The 27,749-nt window shown below is 48.0% G+C and overlaps 1 protein-coding gene across 2 annotated transcripts in view; it reads right to left on the minus strand.

Moving 5' to 3' along the window:
• Positions 1-27,749, minus strand: part of ASXL2 (ASXL transcriptional regulator 2) — a 115,754-nt gene that overhangs the window by 70,419 nt on the left and 17,586 nt on the right. Inside the window, exons 2-3 of one of the 2 annotated variants that reach the window (XM_083827901.1) lie at positions 19,191-19,273; positions 565-673 (exon numbers count right to left, since the gene is read on the minus strand). In XM_083827901.1, the coding sequence (XP_083684027.1) occupies positions 565-673; positions 19,191-19,273 (192 nt within the window). Of the gene's footprint in view, positions 1-564; positions 8,467-19,190; positions 19,274-27,749 lie in introns of both variants that reach the window. The other variant, XM_083827902.1, reaches the window with a different exon arrangement.

Genomic DNA, 27,749 nt, shown 5'->3' on the forward strand with positions numbered 1-27,749 from the left:
TGAGAGGAACCCTAACTTATTTGACAGTCATCAGTTTCAAATATATAGAGAATCAAGAACAGTGTCAGCAGGCTTCATTCTAGTAGTTTAATTGGGGAAAAAAGTTTCAAATAAAGATTATTCTTTAAAAACCGAATCAGCTAAATCAAGGAATCCTCACTTTGTCCCTTGAAGTATTTTCTGCCTACTGTTAATTGAATAAGGATAAAGGACTTTTTAATTTCTAAACTGAGATTAGTGAAGGTAACATTACCTTTTTATGGCTAAAATTGTATCACAATTTTAATTACTCTTTCATTTCTGGATTAATAATTAATAACAGTAAACTGGTAGTTTTATTCACAGTATTGCAAATAAAAACCAGCACTTTGGTTGTGTTTTCAGCACAAAGGTGCTCTCTGACAAGCATGAGGAGACCATGCTTGCATTTGGAGGGATAGTTTGCACTACAATTCATGCCACTGAGGAACAGTTCCCTCTTCAGGATTATCCTAATACAACATATCTTAAACAAATAAAAGTCCCCTTAGCATTCAAACAAAACTGCCCAGCTGAGACACTTACCTTCAGAGTGTACACTCCCATCCGCCCCGGGACCTTATAGAAAATGCCCTCTTCCCCTCGGGAGTTTGTATGTAACATAGCATTCAGGCATGCAAGAGGAGAAGTCCCACTGAAAATAAAAACACAGGATTAATTTTTGTATTTCTCTGGTCAGTATTAATCTTCTGCTGGGAGACGATCACGGCCCCTCACCTGACCACCAGGCATGCAGCGGCAGAAGAGCCCAGATCCAACGTGTATTCCCAAGAATACAAGTTGAAGCTGCCTCAACAAGCAACAGTGAAACCAGTCCAACGAACCCACGCTCCAGCTCCAGAAAATAGGCAAACAAACAAAAAACCCCCAAGTTCAGGCTCTCCGATACCCCTTTGCAGAACATCAAAATGGTCGTTCATTCTTAAAGCTCCAAATGCTCGACGTTGCTCAGCTGAAACTCTGAGCAGATCTGTTGCAAGCTAATTACTGATTGCAGAGATATTTAAAGTTTTCTGGAAAAAATTGCAGCGTGGTGCAACGAGGTTTGTGGGATAGAGAATGGAAACCAATTCTGCAATTTTAGCAATTCCCTGAAAAGAGCCGAGAGCTTCAATCCCAGCCCCAAGAGCTGAAACAGGAGCTCCATCCTTTTCCCTGTGCTGGTGGGGGTTTCTTTGTTTGTTTTTTAAGCTATCCCACTGCAGACAGAAGCAGAATCAGTGGGCACAGAAGACAGGTAACTTTTGTTCCCGTTGCTGGGTCAGGCAGATCGCACACGCTATTTAACAGCTGCCACTGCTTGTACAGCACGCTGGTATCTTGCACTACCCCTGCACAGGAGATGCAAGATTCAGGGCAGAGTTTTCACCTCCCAATATCTTGTCACAAAGGCTCGTACTGGAACCACCAGGTTGACTGAAATCCTAAATTTGTGACTGAGTGGCCAAAACTCCTGAGTGGGAGCTACAGCGAGATTGCTACTCATTTGCAGTATGCTTTGCTATAAATATTCAAACAAATCTGCATCGCGAGCAGTGAGATGAGCCCTGGGAGGAAATGGAGATAGAGGTGAGGCAGAGCCCAGACCTCTGACGGCTCAGGCAGCACACGCTCACGCCAGGTTAGACAACACAGCAGCAAAGCAGCTTGGCTCCATTACTGAATTCTAACAGGAGCAGAAGCTGATATCCTGGAAGAGATTCCAGGGCTCCTTTGCACAGGTGGGGTATAAACATGCAGTTGGAGGCACACAGGGAATGGTGCACCAATAACCCCAGGCTGGCTGGGGGCACCCCTGGGTGCCCCTGTCCCCCCCTGCCCCAGCAGGGTGCCCAGCCCCACGGCCCTGGGCTCGGGGAGCTCTCCAAGGAGCAGCCCCCGGCCCCTCTCGGGGCAGCCTGTGCCAGGGCTCCGGCACCCGCCCGGCCCAGCGGTGCTGCCTGAGGGGCAGGGGGAGCCGCCGGGGCTCCAGGCTGGGCCCGGGGCCTCTGGGCCCGGCCCTGGGCACCGCCGAGCAGAGCCCGGCTCCGGCCTCTCCGCACCTCCCTGCGGGTCCTGACGGCCATGGGGGAGCTCCCCCGGAGCCTCCTCTGCTCCAGGCCGAGCAGCCCCAGCTCTCGCAGCCTCTCCTCACAGCACGGGGGCTCCGGGCCCGGCAGCACCCTGGGGGCCCCGGCCTGGGCTCTCCCCGCTGGGCCCAGCTCTCTCGGTGCTGGGGGCCCAGGACTGAGATAAAGCAGCTCACAAACCACAGGAGAATCACTGTCCCCAGAGGGCAGCTAATATTTACATTGCTAGGCCCAATGCCATCCGTACTAACTGCAGTGCTCTGAGAATTCAGCCCCTGCCGGGGGACCACGGCTCCAGCCGGCCGGTGGGACGCTCAGGGAGGGGGCACCGCGTGCCGGTGGCAGGGGCGAGGATTCAGAGCCACGGACACGAGCCGTGCGTTATCAGGTGGTTCGTGGGACCAGATGGCCGCTTCCTAACCTAAATTATTCCATGTAAAAGGTCAGGAAACAGCCCCCACGGCATTAAGGCAGGGGTGCAGAGCAGTGCCTCAGCACACACCGCTGCGCCTGCTGCCTGCAGTTCTCTTGCGTGAACACCGACAGGGACGTGACACAGCTGAGCGAACGTGTGTCTGAGCCACGCTTGGCCCAGCTCTACGTGGCAGTATAAACACTATTCCTGTCCTTCTCCCACCGCTGCTCACCAGCTTTCTCCCCCTGCTGCTACATCTAGAAAATGATCAGAATTTCGTATTTCTGGATCACTGAGTGCATACTGAAGAGCACCGAGTGTGCCGACGCGTGCCTGCACTCAGTAAAGGTCTCAGACAGCGAGGAGAAGCCTGCCACGTACCTGACCTTTCGTTCGCTGAGTACGTTCTTCTTAAAAACTGGATCAAGGCAGAAAATCAACGCTAAGCCAAGCATTTTACAGAAGTCTAGGCAAAGCTATGCTCTGGAAGCTCACCAAGGAATGAAGTCTTGGCAGGACCTATCTTTACAAAAACTATACTTGTCTGGCACCTATACTATTCCTACTCGATTCCATTGTTTAACAGCTTATCTATTACTTTTGCTTTAATTTCCTCTTGCATTCACCTAGTACTACAGGTGCTACCTAGTACCTACAGGTACTTGTCTTCCTCTATACGCTCTTTAGAGATCTGGCACAAAGCTAACATTGTTCGAGCCTTTCGTGCACCTTATTCGGAAAATTTTAAAAGTTAAAGTCAGTCAACAAATCCCACGTAACTTTCATAAGTTTGGGTTCTGTTTGGGTATAAGATACGTGGTCCTCGTGTCATATTGCATCCTCTCTGCCTCTGTGAGCGACCACGGACGAGCCCTTCCCATAGCAACACCTTTCCTCCAGGATCGTCGCTCCATCCGCGCCGCCCCGACACCAGCGCACGGCCGTGGAGCGGAGGAGCAGCCACCACCATGGAGCTTCTGAGCTGCCCTGACAGCAGCTCCCAGCTGAACAGCTCCAGATCTCCATCTGACACACAAACCTCCGCTCTGGAAAACACATACCCAGCACGGTCACAAGGCCAAGGGAAAGAGAGAGGCTGGAAAATGAGCCGAGGTGCTCGTGGCAGCATTCTGATGACATCCCAACCAGCGGGGCTCTGCTGAACTTGCCTGAATCCCACGGGAAAGTGCTTTGGGCAGGTTTCTTTGACAAGATATTGCATTAGTACAACCCTCAACCCACAGCTGACAGTTTGCTAACAAATAAACATGCAGTGGGGCGGTGGTTATTTATTCCTGGAGATGCAGCCTTCCCCTCTGATGGGAAAGACTTTGCCCCTGATCTGCTCTCTGCTGCCCTTTGCTCAGAACCCCGTAGCACTCACTCATTACTTTTTCCAGCTACCTGCATTTGGTGCCCAGGCGATGCTTTTAAATGCAGTAAATGTCTAAAAATAGCCTTAGGAATCAGCTGATATTACGCTGTTATTTCTGGGGCTTGCCTTTTTTAAAAAAAAAAAAATGAACAAAGGCCATCCCTTCCTTTTGCAGGAACTCACACCAGCTCATCAGCCACTTCTGATGGTTCCCATCACTCGACCTCAAAAACAGTAGTTAGAGAAGCATCTCAATGGGAAGATGCTGCTCCAGAGGCATCACTATCTGCTATTTCACTTCAGTCCCTTCCATTGCCCCCATACTGCGTGTATGGAGCCACAGTCAGCTGGGTACTGCTGCCCATGTGGTGCCGTTAACGTGCAAGGCATTTTAGAGGTCTCAGAAGAGGATTCAGCTTTCAGAAGACCTCAGCTCTATGACATGACGAGGTCCCTATTGCTACGTTCCTTCCCTTCTGGAGAGCAAGCCCCTAACTCATTTCTGGATCTTCTGGACTGAAGCAGTCTCCAGCTTTGCAATCACTCCCATCGATCACCTTGGACTCTAAATAAGCTCAAGTTGTGGTTCTTGGCTTGAAGATCAGGGGTTTGAGGTGCAGTTGCTCAAATGTTCCCAGCTCACGAAGGAATTACGTGACTGCTTTGAGGACAGGCTCGTTGCAGGCTTTTGTTCTATCTACAGAAATTGGCTTGACACAGTATATTGCCTCATGGACAACATGTGTAGAGTTACCGTGAAAGGAGAAAATAAGGTACGTCCATACTGAGTGCCAAAGTCTCCCGGAAACAGTCACACGCTGTCCTTCCAACAGCATTCCTCTCCATCGCCCTCTGATGAGCTGATGATCAAGAAACACAGAGGCTTGCTTCTCCCCTCCTCCCTGCCCTCTTTACAGGCTTTTTGTTTTAAGTTTCCACACAAAGAATCTTCCCAAATGAGCTAAGACTAACTTGCGCTTTTCTCATGTGTTGAGTTCCCCTGTTCCCCCATCCCCAGTCCCCTCGGCATTCACATGCACACACGTAACAGCGACTGCACCCCAAGGAGCTGGTGGGCAGCAAAGCCACTCTCGGATGAGGGATTTTGCACACTAGCAGTTTAAGAACAGGTGCTGAATGTGAATGCAAGTAGCACAAGGTCCTGTAACCCCTCCCCTGCTACAAGGTGTAAGGCATGGGGCTCTTGGGGGTTTGTTTCTGGAAACACGGGAATGTTTAGGAACCAAGCGACATCCTCTTTGGTTCCACATGCAGCATCCTTAGCTGGCATGGGACATGTACTGTTTAACAAAGTAGGCACAATGCCAAACTCACATTTATGGCATGGAGCTAGAAGAGAGGGTTTTTTTTGTTTTTTTGTGTTTTGTTTTGTTTTTTTTTTTTTTGTTTTTTTTTGTTTGTTTTTTTAAATGAGGTGTTTTTTTTTAAAATGTAAATCCATGCACATGGATTAAGATACTTCACGTAGACAGGGCACACTTAGTATTTTACTGAACTGTAAAACTAAATAGTAGAATTTCCCCCAAGAAGTAGTTACTATATGAAAAGTTACACATGATGTTTTTATTAAAACATTAAGCAGCCTACATATATATAATTTTTTTTTTTTTACAGCTAAATAAGCAGTTCCAATATTCATTCCAGCAGGTTTTTCAGTCCGTAAAGATTTTTACATCACATGTACTACTCAAATAGCATGAAAAAAACATAACATTTCACATTAGGCTTCCACATAGCTGAGAGGCTGCACAACAGTGATCCAGCTGGCAGGTTTTGTGGAGAGCAGGTAGAGGATCACGGCTGGGGCTCTGCCTACAGCCAGCTCCAGCCTGAGCTGGTGCATGCCTCTGTTGCTCCTGTCACTCAGCGACTGGAGCGGCTGCCTTCAGTTCTTGCTTTACTTCTTAATTCAAGGGAGGGGAAGAGCACGACTTCAGTTCACCAGACCCTGCCTCTCTGATCACCCAGCTGCAAAGAAAGACTGGCAGCAAACTCATGGTGTCAGAGCAGGGACCGTAAGCCATGCTTACACGTAGGAGCTTGATCATAAAACCGGGCAACACAGACTTGTTCTCTGCTGGAAGCCTTAAACCATTGTACTTTTCCGCATCCTATGTATTACCCTTCCTTGCAGTGTATTTCAACTTGGGAAAAACTTGGGAGTAACACATCCACCCAGGCAAAGCTACCTTCATGAGCAGCAAGAGACACGGTTTTAGCGCACGCACAGGCATTAAAGTACAGCACCAAGAAAATTTGCACTTACAGATGCTGCTTGAGAGGTCCAATAAAGCAAGTACTCACCAATACTTACCAGGTGACCACCCAGCACAGTGAACAGGCTGAGCAAATACATGTTCTTAAACTCTGTATTATTATCTTTATTATTTATTATTTATTACTATCAGAGAAAGCATAAATCTTTTAGCTGTACACAACATTCACGGTCAGCCCCAAGAGTGGTACTCCATGAGCCTCTCTAGAACCATTTCCTTACTCTGTGTTGGGACAAACATTAAGCGCCTGTAAAGTGTCTGTTCTGTGACCTTGTTCCCAGCTGCTCTCCTACCATTGCTGTTCTCAGCAGCGCTTTCCACTGAAAATCACATTTTAGGAATTATTCTTGTCTAACACTAACTGCCCTGTTAGAAACATCAAATTTAACAGATTTATTGGAACTTATAAGTCTATTTATACTTATAAACTGTTCATATTTATAAACCTGTGGCTGCTACATGAACTATAGTCTGTATACTGATGACCAAACAAGGGTTTCTGGTAGCTTCTAAATATTTATTGTATTTTGAATATTAACATTTTCCTTAGCTGCACTTTCATCTCATTAACGAATCAAAAATTTCATCTCAAAATTAATCAACCAGCAGAAGTGACAGGTGCTCTGCCTGCAGAGCAGGCACATGCTCCACTTACTTTATTGGATTGCTGAAAGGGCTAAAACAGGTTAATAACAATCTTTATAGCTAAAAGGTAGTTATGAGGCCAGTGGCATACGAAATACACATTCCGAGCTGTCACCCCTCCGAGCATTTCTCTAAGCTACTTCGCTTTTCCAGTGGCCGCGTACATACCAAGTCCTCCTTCTGAGAATTGCCAAACTTAAGCCTTCATCATATCATGGCATTTTACATTCCACATTAAATTCAAAGCTTCTTCAGACTGAGCAGGGAAAAAGGGGTTTGAAAATGGTAAATGCACACAAGGTTAAGATGAGACATCTCTATTGCGAGCAGCTGCCTGTTCAATGGGAGAAGGAGGTGAGAGCATTTTTCTTTCCACACTTTCAATTCCACTGCGTAATCCTTTCCAATCAGCCTTACCCCTGCAACCTCGGGGAGGAGCAAGGGGATTTGTTCTGATTTGAAAACAAAATGTGACTGAATCATTTCTGTTCAGTCATCTATGGATGGGATGCTAGATTGAAACTGGATTGAAACCCTAAAAAATTTTCATCTATGCAGTATTTGAACTCACACTTGCACTCAGAACATCATGCAAGGTGCATTTATCTATCGAAAGGCTACTTTATATTAAAGCTCCATTTTTCATGTGTCATTTACGCTATTCCTCCGTGCACACCAGCAGCGTTCAGCTGGGTGCAGGCCCAGCAGCTCCCACCACAGGACCACCACCTCTGGCTCCAGAGCATCCTGCAGACAGAGGCGGCACCTGCTGCCGCGGCTCGCGCAGGAACAGCGCACGGAGTCGGTTCTGTGACACCAGGGCAGCACGGTAGCACGCAGCAACCCGGACACCACAGAAGAGTTAATTATCCTCTGCTCTGAATGGAAGCTTAATATAAAGTGCATCCGACAGCGAGCACCTTCATGTCACATTGTCACTGCAAGTGCACGGAACTCGATACAAGGCCCAGACTCGGCTGCGTTTAAGGGTGAGGGTTTTCCCCGTTTTGTCCTTTTGAGCATCCCTTCTTCCCCACTTTCCATTTGAATCAGACATTCACACAAATAGCTTTTGGCTTATTAGTAAATTAAAACATGATTTTTAAAAACGATAGGTTTAGATCTACTGAAGTGTCAGAGGAGAGAGAGAGATCGTAAGCAGATACCACAGTACTGACTTGAAGTTTGTTAACACAAATTTATGATTTAGAAAAGCAGTTTTATTCTACGCATTAGATTGTTTTACCCCATATACACTGCCAAATGACCCCGGGACAAAGACGCACAAAAACACCATGCAAATCAAGCACCCCCTCCCCACAAATTCAGGACTGCAGACAGCAACGTTAATTTATGAGACACCAAGCACTCACATGCTATTAGCCTGGTATTTTCCACAGACTTGCAAGCAGATTAAGATTTCACGTTTGCATTACACTCAAAGGCTAATGCAAACTGCATGCAGGAAAGGTAGATTAACATAAGAGAAGCATTAACACTAGTTTTACTGCTATTTCTTTGTTTTTAAGTCTGTGAAACAAGCAGTTGCTCTTTTAATTAAGGCTTTTGCAGCTTGCGTTAATACAGAACAGTAGCTTTAGAACAATCAGCAGTGGTTCTTACCTTCTGGAGTTGGAGTGCAACCCAAAAAAAGGAGAGAAACACCCCTTTAAAAACTTTAGCAAAACAATTGTCTAACCATTAATACGAACCCTCCTCCCCATCCACCAGAACCAAATTAAGAAAGCTTTGGGCAGATCTGCAGCAATACTACAGCTAGGCTCTATCGTACACATAAGCGGGCATAGGAAGATGTGCACCCGCCAGGCTTTTTTTCAGCTTACTTTCCGAGAAGCTGGCATAGATCCACCAATCCCAGGTAACTTTCAACCCCCCCAGTTAGTGAACTTCTATTAGAAGTCAGGTGGGCCCTTTAGAGGTCCCGTATGTGGCCAGGCACCATACAGAAGTTTACTTTTATCTCACAACTTAGGCCCACAGTTGTGGGTACAGCAGCAGCCCTACAACCCAGAGGAGCAAGACAGTCTGTGAGCAATTTATGGAAGCCAATGGTTGGGTTGTGTCACGTGTACAGCATCATCTCAGCCGTGTTCCCAGGGGTAAATCCAGGGGCTGGCCAAGTCATCAGTAATGCAAACTAACACACTACTCGCTCCATTTCAGTATTCCCACTGTTGGGGGGTGGGGGAGAGGGAAGGAAAGAAGGGAAGGGCTGGTTTTGGTGGTGTTTTTTTTTTGGTGGGGGTAGAATTGGCTACAAGATTTTTCATGTGACAAAGCCAATTATTAAACACCAACACTTGAAGTTCCTGAGAATTTGTGCAAGATCAAAACACAGTGCCCTGAAAACCTGGGTGGTGCCAGTGAGCACAGTGAGCTGGGGTGGAGCTGCACTTGTATCAGGGTGTAGTAGAGGGCACTGGAGACCCTTGGATCAGGACCAGCCTGGAGAATGCTGTAGTGCTCTTCAGCACACGCTCAAGTTGAACTTTCTTTATAAGCTTTAATTACTGGTCTGCTAAGACTGATATGACTACTGGATCTGACCTACAGGAACATTACTAGATTCTGACATCATACACTGAGTCCTGGATGAGATCAAAAAGCCCTTAGATATTGTTTACATGCGTAAGCAAAAGCTTCAGGTTTATAGCCCTCGATGAGCTTCACCTTACCAGTGTCCATGTGTAAGGTACTTATCTGTGTGCCCCTTGAGGGCCTATGCAGAAATGATTAGCACTTTCTGGTTTTAAAGGACAAATTCATATAGAGGAACCTCCCTCTAAGGCTTCTGGGGCACAGAATTAAGATTTCAGAGTTTCTGGCGTCCCCCCACTCTTTGTCTCTGCTACAGGGCCGCGGGCTGGTTCAAACTGAAGGTAAATCCTACATCTAGCTGCTTGCTGAGATCTCAGCTCCTGTGTTTTCTAGAAGAGAATGCCAACTTTTTAGATGCCTGTAGTGCTCATCACTGGAATATTACACCCCACATTTCTCCCTGCAATAGCTGTTACACTTTCACATGATAGAAATGGATGTATAACTTTATTTTGAGGAGCCAGCAAAACCTGCTACTATTCTAGTCTCATGATGAGAGAAGTGGAAGATGTGGTTAGTCAGGGATTTGATACCTTTAAGTAAGTAACTGCTATGGAAAGTCACCTAGCTGGACTTTCTCCTAACATAATGAACGCATCTCCTGCTAATGGTAACATGATGTTTCTGTATAACCATCTATAACCATCCTCTTCACCTCTTCCTATTCTTCTTCCTTCATCCTCTTCAACTTCTTTCTATATAGCCATCCTCTTGAATTCCAACCAGATGGTTGGAATTAGAAGGGACTTTAAAGATCATTTAACTGAAACCATTCTATGATTCCGTAAGTCTTCAAACTACTCTTTTTCAAACCAACATTTTTCCCTACAGGCATTATTTACATCATCTACCAACTCATCTCCATCCTTCTGCAGATACTGGGTGGTGCAGAGCTGATGACTTCGATGTTTCTTTAAACACTAATGAGGCAGAGTCCTGTGGGGTTTGCCAGATCCAAAGCGTCCCTCAGGACCAACAGCGTTTCATTCTGCGGCCTGCAAGCCAACAAGGCAGGCTCGAGGTGAAGTACGGGCACTGCCTGCAAAGATTCATGAAACAAACCTGACAGACTTGGTGGCCTGCAGGTTGCCATTCCCACTGCCCTGCAGATGAACAGGAATGACCAAGGTGGGGTTCTAGCACAAAGAAAGCCTTTTATAAACACCTGAGGTCACCTGGGGCTGGTAGAGGCCGAGCGCTCGGCTGGCAGAAGATGGGCCTCAGGGAGAGCCCCGGTAGCAGAACCCCAAACGACAGCAGCCACGGAAGGCCACAAGGCCCCTCGCCATACGTACCGCTAGCCCTAGTGAAAAGCTACCCGAAAACACAGCCCAGAACAGCCTCCCTCCACCAAACGCCACCTGAGGCCCTCGGGTACGATGAATGCTGGCAGCCATTTGACCCAAGATGGCTTTAGCCTGTACTTTACAGAAATTCCACTTCACTACAAAAGGCGTCACAAGTACCTCAAACAATGTGATGTTCTGGTGAACTTCAGTTGAAAATAAGCTGATAGTTGGTTATTTTCTTCAGAAAAAGCCAAATCCAGCTTTGTAACTGACTAAAAAAAATTCAAGACCTTACTGTACCAGCAGTTATTGCCCCCTGCTTCTGCCAGCCCTTCTCTCGAGCACTTACAGCAATGAACAGAAGCAAGCTGAAGAAAAGGCTTGCAATTAAAGCCAGCCTGCCTGTAAGGCTGGTGCTAACGCACCTGCTTCCAACAAACGCCCATTTCCCATCGGGAAAGACTCCCACATTTCAGATGTAAAGAGGTCAGCAATACCTTTATGGACATTTTATAATATCTATCTTCCAGCAGAATGAAAACAATCTAACTAGAAACAGCAGAGAGGTGGAGATAACCCAACCCTGGTGGTTCTCAGGAATGAAGTGTGAAAGGCCCTGCCTGATTTCCCCCAACATGCTCTCAATATTACTGAACCTATACAACTTGAACCCCGAATGTTCCAGCTCATTGGAAGATTAAATTCAAAGAAACTGTGGATTAAAGATTTTGTAAAGTTATTTAAGTGTTTGTCAGCTGACGGCTTCAGCTAGCTACAGGGCCTTCCACGCCAGCCCAAAACTTGCAACTTCGCACACTGAAAGGGAGGAAAAGCAAAGCTGTTTTGTACTAACCAAGCACGATCTATTTGCAGTATCATACCTCCGGTCACCCATGAGAAACAGCACTTTTAACTGTACTCTTTCCACAAAGAAGCCTGTAAAGGCTTTGAGGTATTGCAATGACTCAGTCTTACAAGAGGCACTGAGGCCAAAAGGCCACTTCTCCCCCGGAGCTCGAGGCTGGGAACCAGGAACTGCAGCGATTCAGGCTGGGAGGAACCCCTGGAGGCTGGGAGGAACCCCTGGAGGCTGGGAGGAACCCCTGGAGGCTGGGAGGAACCCCTGGAGGCTGGGAGGAACCCCTGGAGGCTGGGAGGAACCCCTGGAGGCTGGGAGGAACCCCTGGAGGCTGGGAGGAACCCCTGGAGGCCACAGGCCCAACCTCCAGCTCAAAGCAGGAGCACTCCAAGTGTCTCAGGGCTTCGTCCATCCCAGCTTTGAACACCTCCTGTACAGGGAAAAACCTTCCCTGGCCCTGCTCTAGTGGTTTACCACCCCACAGTGAAAATTTTTTCCTATCTAATCCAAATCTCCCACCCTGCAGTCTGTGCTCATCGCCTCTCAGTCTAGCACTGGGCTCCTCCACAAAGTCTGGCTCCATCATATGTAAGCTATCAGCAGAAGTGAACACACCAGAAACCAAACCACCACATTCTGAAAAGCAGCCTTGGATAAAATAGCTTTGAAATGTACTGCGGTACAAGCAGAGCGAGCTCCAGAAGCTTCCTGGTGTGGTTACCAACAACAAGAAGTTGCAAATACTTTAGACCAGTCTACAGAGATTTTTTTTTGCAAGCTTTGTGTCACCTGACCCTCACGTTGTGAGACGCCACAGCAATCACCAGGCAAATTTAGATCTAAATCTGATTTTATGGAGTTTTGTAAAGCTTTATTTGGATGAATTAATACAGCAAACAAACCTAGCGTGCCAAACCTGCTGCCTGCTGCACCCTCGATGGGCCACTGAACCCAAGTCCTGCCAGCACCTCCTCCCCATAGGGGTCCCGCAGCACGGGGCAGGTGAGGGCTGATGCCAGCAGAACAGGCTGCCCCCAGGACAGTTTACTGGCATGTTCCTTTTGCATTTAAGGAGCTGCATGGCTAGCTAGTGTCAGAACATCACAGAAGCACAAGTGTCCTCCTGAGGACGTTTTGCTGTAGCAGTGGGAACAGTCACTCCGTGAGCAGGCCTGGAAGGTCCTCCCAGGCACACGCTGTTCCCACCTCATTCACCCCTTTCCAGCCAAGCTCCTGACAGAGCAGAGGCAGGAAAGTACACTTTAAATAAGCTTTCTAGCTTCAGCACATTGCTTTCCACTTTTCCAGCTTCCTGCTGCCATGAGGAACCAAGGCAGGGAACAGGAGTAGAAGATACAAACCTCCTGGTCCTTGCTTTCCCTCTCAGGTACTGCCTCACAGGTACCTCTCAGCCCCCGGATCAGATCAGAGGACAAAAAACCAAACTAGATATGAGTTCACCAACATATCAAATGGCCTGGAGCCATTTTAAGAGCAATAATTTTAAGAGCAATACAGCAAAGGCTGTTCTGACCTGTGCAGATTTCCTTTGTCAGAAGCTGAGCTCTCTGTAACAGCTCATCAGTAGAAATAGCTCTTCAAAATATTGACAAGTTTAAGCTGTCAGTGTGCAGATCTTCACTGAAAGGAGGCAGGAAGCAGATGGCATAGCAATTTCTTTCCTTAGTATTTTGACTACGGACATGTATGTCCAGTGAGGCACTGGAGATCAAGGATGAAGACACTCATCCCAAAATCTCTTTTGCACATGCCCATAACCCAAAGCTACTTCCCACCTCAAGTGATTTTCCCCAGGTGATGCAACTCTGATCTGGCAATTATTTGGAGTCTCCTCCTTGGAGGGCTGGGCACCCTGCTCACGTTGGCCCTGCTGGGGCGAGGGGGGGGGGTGACACAGGGACACCCAGGGGTGCCCCCAGCCCCAGCCAGCCTAGGATTATTTGGACTGCCAAATAATTACCTGCTACCAAAAGCGAGGACATCACCTACCGCATGCAAAGCACAGCCCTCGTTGTGACCAGATGAGCTCTGGAGGTCCCTTCCAGCCCCAGCTGTTCCGTGATCCCCAGCTCCGGAGGTGACCTGACAGAACAGAACCAGGCATCCCAAGGGTGCCTCTCCCAAGAGCAGGAGCGCTGGCTCAGAAGCAAATCCAAGCGCTCCGGGTTTCGGTTCTCCCAAGAGAACTTAGTTGGTTATATCATGCACTATACAGGCCACACTCTGTGCTTAGAACTGTGAATCTAACTTACTGCGTAACTTGAAATAACTGGAATGTCTCTCTGGGCGTGCTTCCTCCAAGATATCACCACATGGACCATGAGAAGTTCTACCAAGATAATTCTGCGCATGAGCCAAGCATGTCTAAAAGGTGGGCAATTGCACATAAATGTTTCTCAACTAAAGTTATGACAAGAACCAGACTGAGCTGATGGAAACACTTCATTTCTTGAAAGCAAGTGTCCAAAGCCATTACGGAGTGTTTTGAAGGATTCAGACTACACTGACCATCCTCAGGACTTGTGAAAACGCTGGAGGACTTCAGAACCTACAGGGAAAATGAGTTACAAGACCTGCTTTTTGGGAGGTAAAATGATCAGTGTACTCGTACCCAAGATTTACACCCTCAGAGTGGACTTGCAGAGCAGCAGAGTTTTGTGCAGTTCCCTCCCAGGCAGGGGAAGCTCCCTCTCCAGAAGGGCCAGGCACAAGCTCCACGTGCAACAGCCCCAGCCAGCAGCAAGAGCAAGAGGCTGTCACGCTATCTGCCAGACACAGGATGCATGTCTCTTCCGCTGGTGGATAGTTTCAGTTTCACCATTTTTTTAAGATAATTAATTTTTTTCCCAATCGATTTTCTCCATAGGAGACTTTTTGCCTAGACTTTTACTGTAGGCTCACAACCGCTTTAAAAAGCAGCTTTCACAAGAGGTAAATCCAGCAGTTTTGACAGAAGCAGCTTCTACAGAGATCCCCTTCCCTGTTGAGATAATTTGTCCTCACACCCAGTTAAAGTGGGATCAAAAGGAACTTCACCCTTTCCAAAATTTAAAAGCCTTTAAAAAAAAACCCTGCATCCTTCTGAAGTCCCCTCCCAGCCCTGCACTGTGCTGTGGGGTGTTTGTGCACGCACCCTTGTTCACTTCCTGGAGGAAGACTCTGCTAGAACCAAGCCACGAAGGAACGCCAGCCCTGAGAACCACGGAGCTCAGCTCCCCCAGCCCTGTGTTATCTCCTAGCTCCACAGCAGAAGATAAGGACATCGACAAAGCACTGAGGAACAGCTGTGAAATATTTTAGCGGCAAAGTGTTCTGCCAAGAACAAGGAGAGTCACTTCACTGGTCCTCAGCTGATGAGACTGAGACAAGAATATCCTACAGCAGTAAGCAGCCTCCCTCCTCCTACCACCAGCACATTTCTGAGACTGGTCAATGAGAGAGCTGGTCATTTGCATCAAGTTTATCCTCTTCAGTTCTCCTCTTGCAAGAGAGTGACCAAGTAGAGGATCTTCCCCCGGTCAGGGGGATGCTCATTTCATAGCACACAGGCTACTGCAGAAATAATACAAACCTGGCACTGCTCTGAACTACGCAGAAGCTAAAAACCCGTGTTTACTTTAGATGAGGGTAATCAATATTCTCTTCCTCACTGGTTAGGAAGAAACACTGCTCACACTACCAGCCCACAGAGGACAAACTAACCACAGAAGTACAGCAGGCTTCTGATTTGCAGATAGCAAAACAGGAGAGAAATAACGGAAGCCAGTTAAGAACCCTTATGGAAGTCTGAAGTTACAGGGCTGGCAGCTCAGAGACCGAGCAGCTCCAGCCCTGCTCACAGAGCTTGCACCTCCTCAGGGTGGAAGTCGCCTCCCCAGGGGTGCCCCGAGCTGGATGTGCAGAGCATCTTGCAGGGCGTTTGGAAGGAGAGATATGTCATCGAGCACCACCTGGAGGGCAGGAGAAACTCAAAACCATGCCAGTTACAACACGTTTATCTCTAGCCCAAACAGGACCTGTGAAAAGGAATTTGGCTTCTGTGCTTTTTTCCAAAATTGTTTCAGGACTTTGTTTGGGTTTCTTTGTATAAGAAACTCAAAAGAATATCCAAAAGCAGCAGCCAGAGCACCACGCTTATAATTTCACTGAGATTAGATGAACTTCCCTGTTCGAAGACTAACTCATTAGCATTTAGGCAAAAGCATGGACTGGAGTTCACACCAGTATTTTTACACAGCCTCCTCTGTAAACTCCCCAAAACACAGAACATTCATGGCTATTGAGAGGAAAGTCTCAGAAAGATAGCCCCCAAAGATGCCAACTCTTTGGGTACTCTTACACTAACGGACCCAAGGAGATTAAAGGAATTCAGTGACAAGCTAACAATTTTTTAAACAACAGCTACTTATCTTCAAACAACCACGATTCTCTGTTGTTGCCTCTTGCTGCCCTTCTATCCTACGCATTCAGGTCTAGGGAACTTCTACACCTGGTGTTGCTGGGTTAGCACCATGATCCTGTGCATCTTCAAAGCCTTGTGTGAAAGCGTGTCACAGCAAGCTCAGACTCGTCCAAGCTACGTTGCCAGCACAGCGATAAGGCAACATGGGATGCTGGAAACCAAAGCCAGATGTGGTTACACTGCCAACTCATCAAGTACTTTTTTCACAAGTTCTATTTTTGCAGTTTGCAAGCAGTGGCCTGTAGGAAAGGATCTCAAACGATTAAGACAGCCTGTCAAAATAGGCAAATAAAGAAAATCAGGATGACAGATCACGCAAGAAAGATAGGTCTGGCTTTGGGATGCCTAAGGTCTCCAAAAGAGACATGTCGAGTACTGGCCCTGGGCTGACCTTTAAAATCACGATTTAAATTGCTTGAGTGCTATGATAAAATTAAAAATACAGGCAAGATCATCAGCCAGTATCACTCAAGGTATCTATGATCTATGTTCTTTCAGAAAAAGATCTTATAAAATATCTAGCCTCTTCCCAAAAAAACAGCCTTGTCCTGCAATAACAGAAGTCACTCTTCCCAGTTTCTCCACACTCAGGGCAATTGCCACCCTTCGTCCCTGCAATTCCAAACCCCCTACAAGAGGGCCAGCACTTCAAGTCCTCTGAACTATGCCAACCTGCCCTCAAGCTTCTTGCCAAGCAGCTGCACAACAGGACTCAAAGCAAGAGAGACCTGACCGGCTGCGTGGCCAAACAAATGACTGCTGGGCGCTAGTGGGCTCCCCATTCTCTGCCTCATTTCAGAAAACCCATGGGAAAGTAACTTGTCTCTTCTAAAACTAATTTCCTACCTGGAATTTGAGGTTAAAAGACAGATGTATCTACAGATAAAAGAAATAGATGTTGAAATAAAAAAGCATCGCAGTCAATACTGACATGGTTTAAGAGATTCTGGTTTGCATAGTTTGCTACCAAAAATTTGTTTTTCTTTAAATTAAAAGCAAATTGCACTGAGAAAATTTAAAAATTGAATGCCTTGGGTACACGTGAGCAGGAGAGCTTATGTCCTGCCTGCAAACTCGCACACCATTTCTACCAACCTGGGAGTCTCGCAGCTGCTTGCTATCTCAAGACAACAGCACAGGGAAATTGCTGTAATCTGCTCTCGAAGGCTTTGCCATGGTTTCCTGCCAGAACTTCCACATGAAAGACTCAAGATCTGGTGAGCCACACATGCTCATCTGACAACTTTTACATCTTATCTAACATGCTTTTTCCTCTAAAAAAATGCTGATTTGTGTTAAGTCCGTCTGTCACAGGCTTTGACTTATCAGAAGCTCAATCCAGCCACCAATGGACAAACATTACTGTTATGAACTGGAGCTGAATTGCTTAAAAACTGATAACTTATGTCTCAACCTAAACAAAGCTTTCCTATGTCACTAACATTTAAGACGAAAGACCACTGCATGGCATCTGAACATGGATGAATCAGAAGATGAGTAGCTGAACTGGAGAAGTCAAGTTTGGCATCTGACAGCTCCCACCAACATCTTTTGGTATTTGAGATACCGTGCAGTTTGCAGTCTCCTGATGCTCAGCAGCAGCTTTTAGAAAGGGAAAGAACTTACTATCAGCTCAGGCGAAACCCCCAAGTCAACTGCCACTGCACGGCATGGCATTCCTGCCCTTCCTTTTTTTGGGGGCCTTTCACTCCCAAATCCAGTCTTGCGAGCTAGACCGGATCTTTTGCACCACATCAGAGCTCCTGCCTAGGGCTCTCCCGAAAACAGCGTTCTGAATTGCTACAAGGGTTCATGACTTGTAAGTGCCTACTGCTTGCCGGACTCCGTGATCACCAATACAGACCACTGCCTTTCTGTCTTTGGCAGGGGGGTAACCATGCTGGTCAGCTCCTTCTGCTTGGGGAGGTGCCTTTTACAGGTTAACAGCATTTGATTTGTTTGATATTGAAGCTGTCCTAAGGCTGGTAAGCCTCTGGTACAACTAAATGTGGTACTGCCCCAGAATGAAGTGCATTGTCAGGACAGGAATTGCATCCTGCTTTTGTCACATCACATCCTTAAGAGCAAAATAATAATTGGGATTCCTTACTTTAAAATAAGCTGACATTTCCAAAAAGCAAAATACTATTATGTTGTCCACAACTTGAGCGGAAGATCTTGTTATCTACACTTGGGCCCTTCTGTATTTCCTGAGAAGCATCTGTATTGCTGTCTTAAGCTGGCAAGGGGCGTGGGGAAGATAATTAAGTCAAATTTAGGATGGTTAGGTCATTCCAAAATAGATGAGCTGGCATCCAATCCTCTTTTCTTTCCTTTTCCTTTGCTCTTAGAAAACAAATAAATACTTTCTACTTCACAGGAGCTCTGTATATCAGCAAATAAACCTGTCCATCTCAGGGAGATAGATATGAGCAAGGACTCACGAGTTAAGCTATGGTAACAGCAGCAGCTCCACATTTGTCATCTGAACTACTTTTACAGCAGATCAGATCAGTAACACCTGAGTTGTGTACTGGGCAAAAAGGGGCACTCAAATGCGCAATACACTCCTTGTGCAGAACAGGAAGATCTCTAAAACAGAAAAGCATCATACTGCAGACGAATACTAAAAATAGCATGAGACAGTTTTCAAATAAATTGTAACTGAAGCTTGAAGCTGCCTTTTTTTTTTTTTTTTTTTTTACTACCTGAATAGTTTCCAGTTTTGTTTTGGGTCATTTCCATTAAACTATTCACTTCTTTGTTTGTTTTTAAAGATAAATAAAAAGTAGTTAAAGTTACCCATACAGTTATAACTGGAGTTTGAACCTGATCAGACCCTGTTCATGTCATACAAAAGCTGCAGACCAGAGGCGTGCAGCATATATTTGGAAATGAATGACCCTCATCTAGCTTTCTCAGTGAGAAGTATCAGTGACTTCATTTTTTTTGTTTGTTTGTTTTAAACTGGGATCTGGACACCAATTCTAAAGACATTTAACATTTTAGTCCCAAAGATACACAGGAGTTAGGGGTTAACAGTGAACTAAGTTGGAATCAAAGTGTTACCCTGTTTTACTGCTATGGATGCTTAACTTACCTGATTTCTTTAAGTCCTTCTTTCTGGATGACTTGAAGAATCTCTTTATGGCTCATAGGTGTATTAGGATACTTCTCCAGGACCTGGCAAAGTAAATTGAAAGTACATCACTCATTTGCATTTTCATGTTAGTGTTCCACTGCACAGAAAGCTACGTTTCATGATTTAGGCATCTCCTAGGATACAACCAAAGAACTACTGAGGATCTCACAGCTGATAACCAGCCCTCTCATCTGAAAACCAAAGAGCAAAGAGACTCCAGAAGGCCGCCTAGAAGACTTGCGTTAGTGCAATTCCCAAATTTTATTTGTAATGCACTGCCCCTAGATAACATTTCCTAAAGAGAACAACAGTCATGCTTTACAGTAACAGAGGAGCTTTTCCACCATCCCCTTCATTTGGGAGTTCTTCAGCAACCACTGAAGTACCACAGACACAGAACTTGCAAAAAAACCAGATCCTTCAAGCCTGCAGATATCTGAGGTACAAACATAAAGCCAGACACAGCTAGCTGAGGCAGTGGAGAGCTACTGCATACAGCTACCCACCCCAGCAGACTGTTTGCATCAACAAGCATGCTCTGAACTGGCACAGCTCCTGCTCACAGCCATGCAGATTTATCCAACACACCTAGGAGAAAATCTCTTCTTTGAAATAAAGTTGCAATTGGTATTATGCAATTACAGTCCCTAACAAGAGTCAGATTCTTAATGAAATTTTTTCACTTTTGGTATTTTTTTCAGTGGCTTGAACTTCTCTCATCCTAGTCGGAATGGGGGTACAAATGGGGCATCTGCAGAACTTCCACCAGTTAAGTCCATGTAAGACAGGAGGAGTCTGCACTACATCAGTTAACGTCAAAAAAGCCAGATCAAGTTGGGACAACTTTAATACTAATGATTGGCTTGATTTTAAGAAGTTTAAGGAAATTTGATGTCTAATACTGTTAGGGTTCTTCACAGACAATTCACACTTAAATTTCAGAAGTACGGGCTAAGAAAATATCTCCTGCATTAAAACTGTTAAATATATCCTCTCCTTTCCCAGCCCTCACTAAGCACACCCTAGCACCTGTGTGTCTTCCTCAGCTTTCAAGAGGAGCAAGAGGCAAAAGCGTAATTCACAACAGGGGACAGATGGATGCTTAAGACTGCCAAAGGAAGATGCATTATATTTGTGCTTAGTGAACAGTGAATGTAATGCAAGTTAATGCTATGCTTGACCAGAAAGTTACGTTATTATATTAAGAACAGAAAGGAAAAAAGTTTCCCAATTATAACCCTGCATGTCCATGGAAAGCTTAGAATACAACAGTTCTGTTGGATGGGACCTTCAAAGATCATCAAGTCCAGCTGCTGACCACCTCAGTGCCTCTACATAGTTATTCCAGGTAGCTTGGCCCCACACCTTTCTTCCACAGGGCTTTTTGTTGTTGAGCTCAGCAGGGTGATCAGCCCGGACCCTGCCATGCCTGCCTGCAAACCACGATGGAGCACACCTGTGCTTTGAGAAGCTACTGCTGATCAACCAGATGTCAGGAGGATTCTTGTAGGATACCACACACCAGTTCCCTGAACAAGCCAGGGCCAGGCATTTTTATCCTTCTCCTTCAGTTCCCATAGGATCTTAAAGCCTCATCTCACCGGCACCGAAACCAAGAGGTGCCAGGGACCTGCACATTCCCAGTCAGCTCTCAGTGCTGCTCTGCTAGCACTGACGGCTCCTCAGACCGCTGCACGTGTTCTCCATCCAGACACCTGCAGGCAGAGGAAGCCCTTTTGCTGCTGAAAGGAATAAAAACTGCCAGTCTTCACCACTGCCCCAAGGAAGGCAGCTTTTTATTCACTGAGCAGCACAGGGCTTGGGCTGTTCCCAGCCCCCCGGGATGGCTGGGGGCACCCCTGGGCGCCCGCCCGGCCCAGCAGTGCTGCCTGAGGGGCAGGGGGAGCCGCCGGGGCTCCGGGCTGGGCCCGGGGCCTCTGGGCCCGGCCCTGGGCACCGCCGAGCAGAGCCCGGCTCCGGCCTCTCCGCACCTCCCTGCGGGTCCTGACGGCCATGGGGGAGCTCCCCCGGAGCCTCCTCTGCTCCAGGCCGAGCAGCCCCAGCTCTCGCAGCCTCTCCTCACAGCACGGGGGCTCCGGGCCCGGCAGCACCCTGGGGGCCCCGGCCTGGGCTCTCCCCGCTGGGCCAGCTGCTGGCTCAGCCGGGGCTGCTAGGCGAGAGTAGACGCGTGTGGTATTTCGGTTTGGTGATGCTAAAAGGTCCTGGCGTCAAGGTGAACTTTTTGTGTATTACCCCAAAGTACAGCAGTGAGAGCTCAGGAAGACAGATTAGCAATAAAACTTTAATGAGAAGAGCCTGAGCAGGAAAGGAGGGCCACTTCTTTTCCTTCTTGCCCACAGTTCTCCACCCCCAAGAACAAGCAGCAGGATTTGAGCTGCCAGCTTCCCCTCCCCAGCTCACACGCACTAATTCTGAGCAGAAAGGCCAGAAGAGCAGGGAGCACAGCAGCAGGACTGCCACACGGCAGCGAGGATCACGCACTGTTGATCTTGCAAAGTTCAATAGCTCCACGTGGTTAACTGCACAATTCCAGCACAGCACAGGTTTTATGGACTTAAATCATCTGGGATTCTGCTCAGAGATTCCATGGAAGCCTTATCTGTCATTATACTTGAGAGATAGTTTTATCTGCCAGATCACAGTACAAATTCCAAGCCATTTTCCACTGGGAGGATGCACAAGAGCATTCTTCATCTGAGGGCACGCCCCAGGTGGCCGAGTACACAGCCGGGGCACCTGGCTGGAGCCACTGGTGGGGTGCCACAGGGCTGGGTACAGCAAAACTGATCAGTAGGGCCTGTGCTCAAACCCACGAGAAGAGTGCATTAAGTCCCAGTTAACCATTGATGTTGACTTCAAAATAATGCCGGCCTCACCACACAAGGTGCCTGCTGCTGGTAGAAAAGGAGGGCCCACAAAAGCCAGGCCACTCCCTGACTCGACACAGGATGCTCAACAGGAGGGTGAGAATCTTTACTTTGCATCTCTCCCCTCCCCACATACACCAGTGAGGACATTAAATCGCATGAAATTAAAGCGACTAGCAAGCTAGCTCGAGGCCCAAGGTGCCATTTTAGTTGCTTAAAAAAAAGTCACAAAACCCAGGCCTCCTCTGCTGAGACAAACAGTCCTCAGAAACCCAAATGTTTTTGGACAACCATGTCTAAGTAGAGAAAGAAGACTTCAACACATTAGGAAAGGAGGAGACACCAAACAAGTTATTGTGGTGCTGCTGCAGTGCAGGATGTGCAGGGAAAGGAGCTGCAGAACCGCTCTGCAGAGGCTATCGCGAGCACTGACCAACGCGTGCCAAAGAGTGGCAAACACACAGATGTTAATGCCAAGTCAACGCTTTCAGGAGCCTCACTCAGAAGCAGCTGGGAGAATACTTTGGGGAAAAAAATGGGGGAAAAATCACAATTGCCTCTTTTTGTTAAGAATGTTACGTGTTTTTTTTTTTTTTTTTAATGCTAAGCCAGTCTTGAATGACTGCTTTCTGCAGGCAGTTTCTACAGAAGCTGGGGTCCATGTAACCAACTATATGGCAAGAATCAGAAGATCTCAGAGTTTCACTTAAGATAAATGGAAGCACGGGGAGGATGGAGACAAGGATGCAAGAGCAAGTCAGAGGAGAGAAGTATTCAAAAAGCTTCGCATTCTTGTGTTGCCTTCACTATGAGAACATAAAGCAAGTTGCAGTCAGAAAAGCACGAACTGGAAGTTTTAGGGATTTTAGTCTCTCTCAGTGGTTACCTGTAACCGACACGTAAGGCACAACACAGGAGGAGACTCCTCAGAACCACTGCTCCTACGCCACAGAACCAGCACTGAAAGCCCTTTCATCACCTGAAAGTTCACAAAGGCATCGTCTAACAGGGGGAAGAAAACACTGCCTTATTGCAAAGCATGAGCAGGAACAATTGTCAAAAGGCTTTTGGATCACTGAAAACACTTTATCCCGTGAATACTACGCAATTAGGTACGGTTTAAATAGAACAAAATCCCAGGAAGGGTCCAGCTTTGGGAAACACGCCCAACGCTTAAGCTCGGTCTAGACGAGCTCATCTGGAAAAACAACTTTCCTGGCCCAGCAGCCCGGCTCCTTCCAGCAGCAGAGAGTTTACACGACAATTCAGAGACTTGTTTACAGCGGTCAGATGTTCCCCAGCAGCCTCAAACACACAGCTCTGAGCTCTGCCCCGGCCCAAGGACAAGGCCGGAGCGAGCAGCTCAGACAGGCCTGCCAGCCCCGTGTCCCCCCAGGGCACGCAGCCCCCACCACGCAGCTTCGAGCGGCACGCCCAACCCCACGGGTATCCCAAAGGCGAGTAAGGAGCACTTAAATCCACACGGTTCGCTCCACGGAGGACTGCTTCACCCCATGGAGGCCAGCAGCAGCCCCAGGACACCCGCCCGCGGTGCTGCTCCACGGCTGCCCCAGCCCTGCACGGTGGGACGGGGCCGTGGAGGTGGTGGTGCCACAGACAAACCCAGCACAACTGGCTGCGGCTACGCAGGACTGGGGTAGTTTGCACTGTCCTGGCAACAGGTCATCATCTTGTGCTCTTCAAGAAACGTGTTCAAGTCTCTGCTTAGATAAGCAGAGCAGTTGGCACCTTAAAAGGCAGTGGTAACTGCGTGCTGCTCTACAGGCTGAGCCAGAAGAACCAGGTACGAGGAGATTAAAGAGGCTTTAGAAGATAAATGTACCTCAAGTAGCTTCTCCTCTCTTCTGCCCATTTAATGCCATGTCAGATCTTTCACTCAAGGACTTTTTTTTAATTGCTGTGCGTAATAAAAAGATATAGCCACTATTATCCGCCACAGAACTGAAGCAGTGGCATTTTAAAACTAAGCATCGGGATTTACAAGCTACCTTCCTACTGTGCTCGGCATCAGCTTAGACAATCGAAAGCACAAACCAGCAGACACCAACAACAAGATGCCAAGAAGCCACCTCATTGTGTGAACCTAGCTATTAATACTGGGAAGCGTCAATGTGCAACTTCGGTGAAGCTGTGCACTTGAGATAGTGTCACCGATGCTCAAATTATGCTGCCTTAGGTGCCAAAGTACTCTCTTTGGCTCATTGTTAACAAAAACTGTTAAAAGAAGTTCTTTATTGCAGTATATTCTGCTTTGTACCCTGAAGCCGTACTGGTTTCTGCAAGGGTTTCAAAGAAAACAGGACCATCAGAAGACATTCCTTAATTTTACACCTTGGAAGAAAGGCAGCTTTCTTCCTCAGAGTAGTTGTGTGAAAAACGCATTCATCCTACCTGCAATTAAATTCAAAGGATTAAATTTCAGAGGGTAAGCATCTATACCAGGCAGACCTGGAAAAGAGAGACACCCCTAAAGCACGAGCCTACCACACAAAACCTCCCACAGAAATACCCCCAGCGTCTCTGCTCTTCAAAGCAGTTCACTTTTTCCACGTCTCCCAGATTTACGAGCACTGGCAGGACGACTCCACCTCGCCCCAAGCCTACAGCAGAGTAAGAAGAGCGCATTTCACCCAGGCTGCTCACAGAGCGAAGCGGCAGCGGGCAGCACGGTAAGAACACGGAAGCACCTCGGCGGAAGATGCTCTGAGACACGCTATAAAAGGAAAGTAAATTTGTCGATGTAAATTACTTCGGCACTTCTCTTATTGCAGCGCTGCTCAGCTCAGGCTCAAAGTCCACGTCCTCCTCCCATGCTGTCCGATCCGGAGCGCCACTCCTGCACCAGCCCTGCTGCCCGCGGGTGTTCCCAGCTCTGAGAGCAACCTGGGGAGCCCGAGGCGTTCCCGACAGAGAGTAGCATTCCCAGCATCGCCCTGTACAACGAGGGCTCGCCGTAATTACTCAGCCTCTGAAGCTCCCAGGAAGCTATCTGCAGCCTGAATCTGACTGCACTGAACTGCGTCCCAAGGACCACGGGGCTGGCAGAACCGGGTCCCAGCGGCAGGGAGCAGCAGGAAGGACGGGGCTGGAAGCACCAGGGATGTGCAGAAGGGCACTGCAGCGCCGGGCTCAGGAGGGCACCCTCAGGAAGAGCTCACGGCGGGAGCTGACAAGCAGCAGGGCAATGATGCACCACAGGCAGGGCAAGCAGGAGGGATTTAAGAGCTGAGAAGCAAAGAAGCAGAACTCCAAACACGATCATTCAGGGCTTGCTGCTTTGGGAGTAGGACGGCATGCATTTGCCGCCCCGCAACCAGAACAATCACCTTGACCTCCAAGCTTTCATCTCATTTCCACCTTCAGATGAGATCAACGCACTTCTCGCCCCAAGCCCAGCACAACAGCAGCCTGTTCTCAACGGGGCCTCGAAAGCGGCGCTCCTGTGCGCTGCGCCAGCCCGGCTGGAAGGCGGCTGAGGCTGAGCAGCACGGATGGCTGCACACACAGCGAGTCCTTTCGGTACTGCTAGGGCCGAGCGCTGGTTCCGAAGACACACCAAACACCGCACACCACTGAAGCAACTGGGCTCCCCAGTACAAAGAGACAGGGATCTCCTGGAGAGAGTCCAGCGGAGGGCCGCAAAGCTGATACGGGGCCTGGAGCATCTTCCCTGGGAGGAAAGGCTGAGAGACCTGGGGCTGTTCAGCCTGGAGAAGAGAAGGCTGAGAGGGGATCTCACCAATGTGTATAAATACCCGAGGTGTGGGAGGCAGAGGGATTTGGCCAACCTCCTTTCAGTGGTTTGTGGGGACAGGACCAGGGGCAATGGCCACAAAATGGAGCCCAGGAAGTTCCGCACCAACATGCGAAAGAACTTCTTCCCGGTGAGGGTGACGGAGCGCTGGGACAGGCTGCCCAGGGAGGTTGTGGAGTCTCCTTCTCTGCAGATATTCAAGGCCCGTCTGGACGCCTGCCTGGGCAGCCTGCTCTAGGGAACTGCTTTGGCAGGGGGGTTGGACCCGATGGTCTCTGGAGGTCCCTTCCAGCCCCTACAATTCTGTGAAACCAACCAGCGCCACCATTGCTAGTGAAATGAGCACACAAATCTAAGCACAGTGTGCCACTGCGTGCAGGATGCAGGGCATTTAACTCCTCTGAGCTGCCTCCCAAGTCTCCCAGTGAGCAGAAATCTTGCTTAGAGGTAAGTTCCCTGCCTGGGTATGTATGGGAAGGTAGGCCAGGTAACCCCCCCCATTTTAGATTTTATTCCTTTCTTCAGTTATTTGACAGAAGAGGAGGAGGGCAAACCCCATGAAGAGAATCCTTAAACAAAGCTCAGGAGCACGGCGAGGCCATTACTGCATTGCCTGACTGTTAACAGGAAGCAGCTCTGGAGGAAAGCAACGAGAACCTCAGTGCTACAGCTCTGTGTTTAGCCAAAGGTTATCAGGAGCAATAAGAGCAAGGGTGTTCAGCTCGGAGACGTTACAAGTTGAAGATCCAGCCTTAGCTTTGGAGGGATCTCCACGGATGTAATTTCATCTGGAGCCTTTCTAGGAAAATGCAGTCTAGAGTCATGTTTCCTTATGTTCATTTCCCTCCAGCTTTTTACTACAGAAACTAAAATTACCCTCCTCCAGAGCTTGGAGAGGCTGCAGTGACCCCCCCGGACACTGACACAACGCAGGATTAACTCAACACACCACTCCTCCTCTTCCTCCTCCCCCCGCTTCCAGCTCCAACTGCTCAACTTGCACAAAGCTCTCGCTGGTGGAGGTTTCCACCCAGGAGAGCTGGATCAAAGCTGGACCATCACATAGCCACTACCGCTCTGATCTCCTGACACTTCAGTACGCCACCCAACAACCCAAGCAGTACCAGGCTGTTGGGAATCGCGTACTTCTTTCCAGTGAAATACTGGAATACGGCACTTGACCACACAACCCAGTGCAGTAACTGCTAGTAGATGCTTCTCAAACGTTTATCTTCAGTCTGACCATCGAAACAGCAAAAACAAACCAACTGAACATCTGCTTTCAAGAACAACCAAGCATCCTTTGCACACACTGTTAGGGGAATAACACGCTCGCAGAACAAAACTTCATGGAAAATCGCACGTGCCATAGGAAGCCTTACAAGTGAAACCCCACTAGAGGCCAACGCTGTTCCTGCGGCCGAAGTGCAGGTCTTTGGTTTGGGGCACGCACTCGGGAGCTGATCAGCAGCTGCTGGTAGTGCTGCATCACGCCTGCGTGGGACCAGCTCCTCAGCCACCCATGAACGCAGGCACAGACGACGCAGCACTGTTTGGTTTTCATCCCACTGGGGGGCCTGATGGGGACTGAGGGGCAGAAAACACAGCTTCAAGGTGCACCCCACCCACATTCACGTCCCCTCTTACCTGCTTATGGGAAAGCTCGCTGCAGTCAGGGGTTACCTTAGGGATGCCCCCGGGGGAAGTCTTGCACCTTACAGCACACCAGCCAGTGTTCAGACATATCGATGTGGCGTACTGTTTGCAGAGAGTTCCATCAGGTGGCTGCACTCCCACACCAACACTCTTTCAGTAGTATTTCCAACAGTAAAACTACCTAAAGATTTCCACTCA

Source organism: Anser anser (assembly GCF_964211835.1).
Source record: "Anser anser genome assembly, chromosome: 3".
In the NCBI taxonomy this organism is placed as follows: domain Eukaryota; kingdom Metazoa; phylum Chordata; class Aves; order Anseriformes; family Anatidae; genus Anser; species Anser anser.